Raw genomic sequence first — 5,260 nt, 5'->3', positions numbered from 1 at the left:
ATACTACTCATGATAATATTTTTTCATCATAATAATAATAATAATAATAATAATAATAATAATAATAATAATAATTAAATTGTTTATTAAAAAAATTCAAATAAATATATTTATTTATCATAAAAAATTTTTTAAAAAATTACTTACCCATTAAAAATGATCCAAGTACTCAATAATATGATCTTTAGGTCTAGTAAAAATGTAAAATCACAAACTATTTTCTATTTAAGAATTAAATGAACCTAAGTTTTCTACTCTTCTTCTTCCTCCCACAAGCTTCCTCACACAACACTTTTCATTCTTCAGTAATTCCCTCACACAACACTCTTCACTCTTCAGTAACTCCCCCTTCTGTGTTTTGCATTTTAAACACCCCCTACAACACTCTTCTCTAACACGTAGCGTGCATGCAACTGGAAAGACTGTCAAACGCAACATGAGTTTTGGCTTGGCCAGCTGCCAAACGCAGCTTCCATTTTTCAACTTCCAACATGATCAACAAAGCAGGTCTGGTTTGCACACAGAGGACAGGGACACGTTTCGAGCTCTCGATCTGCTTCCCTGCCAATCGGACGCTACGTTTTGCATGTTGTTGCAGCTTTCTGATTTTGGATTCATGTAAAATGTATCCTGCGTTTTGCAGGTGACTCAGCTTTTTAGTTTTTGGTATGGCAAAACGTAACCTGCGTTCTAACTTCAATAGATCCATATTTATAAAATACACGCCAAATCACAATATAATTGCACATCTCCATTATTACTTCCATTCTTAAATTAATTTCTGGTAAGTGTGACAGAGAAGAGAAACTAATTTTATATCAAAAAGAATAAAATGAAATAAATGGTATATAAGATGAAAGATTGTAAATTTATGAGAAATTGTATACAACGTTTTATAATAATAAAATAAAATATTTTTTTAGTCTTTAACATTTAGTCTAAGATGTAATTTCATTCCTAATGTTTACAACTTTCTATTTTTATTCTAAACATTATATTTTGTCCAATTTTAGTTAATTAGTCAAAATTATTTTTTTTTAAAAAAAACATCTTTTTTTTCTTTTATTATTCTGTGACTTTTGTTCTCAAATAACTATAGCTACTATCACCATTATAATTACAATTTTTGTCGTTGTTTAAAAAAAATTATAATGAGCATATGTTGAGTTGAGTCTATCCATTTTGTTTGACGTTGCTTTTTTATATTTTTGGTCTTGGATGTTATTTAATTTTTGTGGTGTACTTCTATAATGTCTCTTCAGTAGTCGAAGCTCCCCGGTGGCCCAACATGAATAACCATATGGTTTAAATTTCGTCTAAGGCTGCGGAAAAGAACAAGTGCTTGCTCATTCAAGCAAACACATATATCCAGTCCAAAAACAAAACAAAAAATATACAACGTTTTGATACCTCCAAAATCATTGCTAAATGTAATAGCAAAGAGGCAAAAGTGAGAGATTAAGAAAAATCAAGAGTAAATAACGTAGCCACAAATTAAATCTGGTTGAATGAGAAACCGTGGAAAAAAAAAACAAGAAAAAAAATAAGAAAACGAAAAAGTAAATAACGTGGTTTTGGGGTAACTTGATATTCGAATCAATTTCAAATGTGAAATCTAATATACTAATTAAATATTCCTTTTTTCTTTGGAACCATGCACAATTCTACACACGCCGCCGTGATTGAAATCGTAAAGTCTCACTTTCCTAGTTTCCTTAATTAGTTTCTCAGAACTTTCATTTTTGCTAACAAAGTCATATTTGCTAGTCTAAATAAAAGTGAATTATATAATAAAGATATAAGTTTATAGATTTTTTTTATACGATAAAAGAGAAATTAAAAATACTAGGATTTACATTTTGAATATTAATAAAATAATAAAAAATAACTATAAAAAAAATTATATTTATATAGTAGAGTGTCCTCAAAATAAATTACTTACATATTACATTTGTTTTGCTTCCAATAACTTTTATCGTGTCAATCATGAATTTTTCAAAAATTAATTAATTAGAATTTTGTTAATTTGTGTCTTAACTTTTAACATAATTTTCAAAATCGAATCAGACCGACCAGTTCAACCAGATTAATCGAGAATCGATCACCAGGTCAGTTCAGTTAGTTTTATAAACCGTTTAGCAAAAAATCAATCAGAAAATCGGTCGAATCGGCGGTTAACTGGTGAACCGTCAGAATCGATCGGTTTTTTAAAAGATTTTCGGTTCAAGTACTCCATCCAAACGGCGCCGTTTTATACTTTATTTAAAAAAAAAAAAAAAAAAACCCTAAATGGCTACCCAAGACCCCCAGGACCCCCAACCCACTCCCACTCCCACTCCCACTCTCACCCCTCTCAGCGTCTCCTCTCTCAAATTGAAGAAAGCTTGAGATTGAAAGAAGAGGGAGAACCCTAGCCACCCACAGCCACCGCAGCCACTTATAGTCACCCAGCCCGTAGCCACTGCAGCCCCCAGAGCCTCGCATCGTTTGTCATCGCTGAACCCTTCTCTCCCTTCTCTCTCTCTCTGTCGCGCTCTTTGTCTCTCTGTTGCTGCTTCGCTGCTCCTCGCCATGTATCGTCGTCGCCGCTTCTCTACTCCTCGCCGTGGGTCGTCGTCGCCGCTTCTCCACTCCTCGTCGTGGGTCGTCGCTGCTTCTCCCTTCCTCGTCGACGTTGTTTCTGCTTCTCTGCTTCTCTGCTTCTCTTTTAGGTGTGATGTCTTGCAGTTTATCTCCATGTCTCTTTTACGTTTCTACTTCTCTGCTTCTCTAAGTTTTGAGATATTAATTTTTGGAATTTTTATTTGATGATTCTGAAATTATTGATGATTATGAATTTTTAGAATTTTGAGATATTATTGATGATTCTGAATTTTGATGAATTCTGTCGTTGATGAGTTATAAATTCAATTGTTTAATTCATTAATTTTGCTGAGATTGATTTTTAAATCCAATCTGCTGTACTTGTTATTTTGGTGAATTATTGTTTTGCTGTTATTGATTCAAAATAGAAACAACCCCAAGACCCCCAACCCACTCCCACTCCCACTCCCACTCTCACCCCTCTCAGCGTCTCCTCTCTCAAATTGAAGAAAGCTTGAGATTGAAAGAAGAGGGAGAACCCTAGCCACCCACAGCCACCGCAGCCACTTATAGTCACCCAGCCCGTAGCCACTGCAGCCCCCAGAGCCTCGCATCGTTTGTCATCGCTGAACCCTTCTCTCCCTTCTCTCTCTCTCTGTCGCGCTCTTTGTCTCTCTGTTGCTGCTTCGCTGCTCCTCGCCATGTATCGTCGTCGCCGCTTCTCTACTCCTCGCCGTGGGTCGTCGTCGCCGCTTCTCCACTCCTCGTCGTGGGTCGTCGCTGCTTCTCCCTTCCTCGTCGACGTTGTTTCTGCTTCTCTGCTTCTCTGCTTCTCTTTTAGGTGTGATGTCTTGCAGTTTATCTCCATGTCTCTTTTACGTTTCTACTTCTCTGCTTCTCTAAGTTTTGAGATATTAATTTTTGGAATTTTTATTTGATGATTCTGAAATTATTGATGATTATGAATTTTTAGAATTTTGAGATATTATTGATGATTCTGAATTTTGATGAATTCTGTCGTTGATGAGTTATAAATTCAATTGTTTAATTCATTAATTTTGCTGAGATTGATTTTTAAATCCAATCTGCTGTACTTGTTATTTTGGTGAATTATTGTTTTGCTGTTATTGATTCAAAATAGAAACATTGCCACAATTTTACATTGAGTTGTTTATGCGGATTTGTTCTGATTTTGGATTGGTGACTCTGGTTGCTGATTGTCTGATTCTAAATTGTTGATGGTCCTATGGTGTATGCTTCATTGCATTGTGCTGAATTGCTGAAATTTCTCTGATTTTGAGATGTTTATAGTTTGACTCTGCTGCATTGTGTTTATGCTGGAATTTTTGTTTATGATATTTTTTTAAAATATAAATTAAGTATTTTATAAAAAAATATATTATAAAATGTATTACAAAATTTAATATTTTTACGTTTTTAAGGCAATGAATATATTAAAAATATTAAAAAAATTATCATTATATTTTTTAAATTTAGTTAAATTCAATTAATTAATAAGTAGTTTGCATTTGTTTATCTAACATGTGAAATACTCATATATATATAGTTTAGAACGAAGATGTTTAATAAAATTGATCACAAACTTCTATGTATCTAATGGGATAGTCTAGAGTGTTGGGATGAATTGAATAGATCTTTAAGTATAAATTTTGATACGTCTAAATGCAATGATATATAGACACTATAAAAATTATTATTATTGGGATAATAATTTAGACACATAATTAACGTGAAAAATCTAAAAATCAAATAAAAATCATAGGTCAAACTTTTTAAAAAAAATTTACTATATTCAAAATAATTACACAGTATATTTATACCACATTTCTCAGCATGCACTTTCATTTTTTTTCTTACAAGACCATGAATAATGTAATTAACTTTATTACAACAATGATTAATGCCTCTATATCTATCTATCTATCTATATAAACCTACTTAGATAATGGTTAATACAAACATAGCATAATATGGATGGTTTAATGTTTTTGCTGGTGCTGTCTTTGAGTAGTGTTCTTATTATCCAAACAAGTGAGGCTCAGATATGTTTACCCAAGAAACATGCATCCTTATTCCTATTTGGGGATTCATTTTTTGACAATGGAAACAACAATTATATCAATACAACAACTTTATATCAGGCAAATTATCCTCCCTATGGAGAAACCCTTTTCAAGTATCCAAGTGGAAGATTCTCTGATGGACGTATGATTCCAGATTTCATTGGTGAGATCTCTCATTATTAACTGTTTTACATAATTATTCATAAATGATTTGAGTAATTAGGAGTTAATTATTGATGTGTAGCTGAGCTTGCAAAGTTGCCTTTGCTTCCACCATATCTTCATCCTGGAAATCCTGATTTCACCTATGGAGTCAATTTTGCCTCTGGAGGCTCTGGTGCTCTGCTTCAAACTGCTCAAGGATATGTAATAACCTCATATTCCCACAAATAAATAATATCATTTTTTAAGGATACTTTAATTATATAGAAGTTAACTTTATTTTGATATATTTTTTTAAATGAGATTTATTTTTGTCTCTGATGTTTGTGATTTTTTAAAAATATTTTTAATATTTTTTTATTTAATTTTATCGGTAACGTTTTCAATTTATTTATTTTTTTTTTACTATTTTTAATTTGTATCAAAATTAC

At 32.3% G+C, this 5,260-nt stretch overlaps 1 protein-coding gene across 2 annotated transcripts in view; it reads left to right on the top strand.

Moving 5' to 3' along the window:
* The window catches only part of LOC107624785 (GDSL esterase/lipase 5), a 5,904-nt gene continuing 2,901 nt past the window's right edge, over positions 2,258-5,260 (top strand). The window contains exons 1-3 of one of the 2 annotated variants that reach the window (XM_016327240.2): positions 2,258-2,711; positions 4,616-4,830; positions 4,912-5,033. In XM_016327240.2, the coding sequence (XP_016182726.1) occupies positions 2,572-2,711; positions 4,616-4,830; positions 4,912-5,033 (477 nt within the window). In that variant the 5' untranslated portion in view covers positions 2,258-2,571. Of the gene's footprint in view, positions 2,712-3,027; positions 3,425-4,615; positions 4,831-4,911; positions 5,034-5,260 lie in introns of those variants that run through there. The other variant, XM_016327241.2, reaches the window with a different exon arrangement.

The sequence above is a fragment of the Arachis ipaensis genome, chromosome B02 (genome assembly GCF_000816755.2).
Source record: "Arachis ipaensis cultivar K30076 chromosome B02, Araip1.1, whole genome shotgun sequence".
NCBI classification, from domain to species: domain Eukaryota; kingdom Viridiplantae; phylum Streptophyta; class Magnoliopsida; order Fabales; family Fabaceae; genus Arachis; species Arachis ipaensis.
The sequence above is the reverse complement of the archived record's forward strand: the minus strand, read 5'-3'. Positions and strand labels throughout refer to the sequence as shown.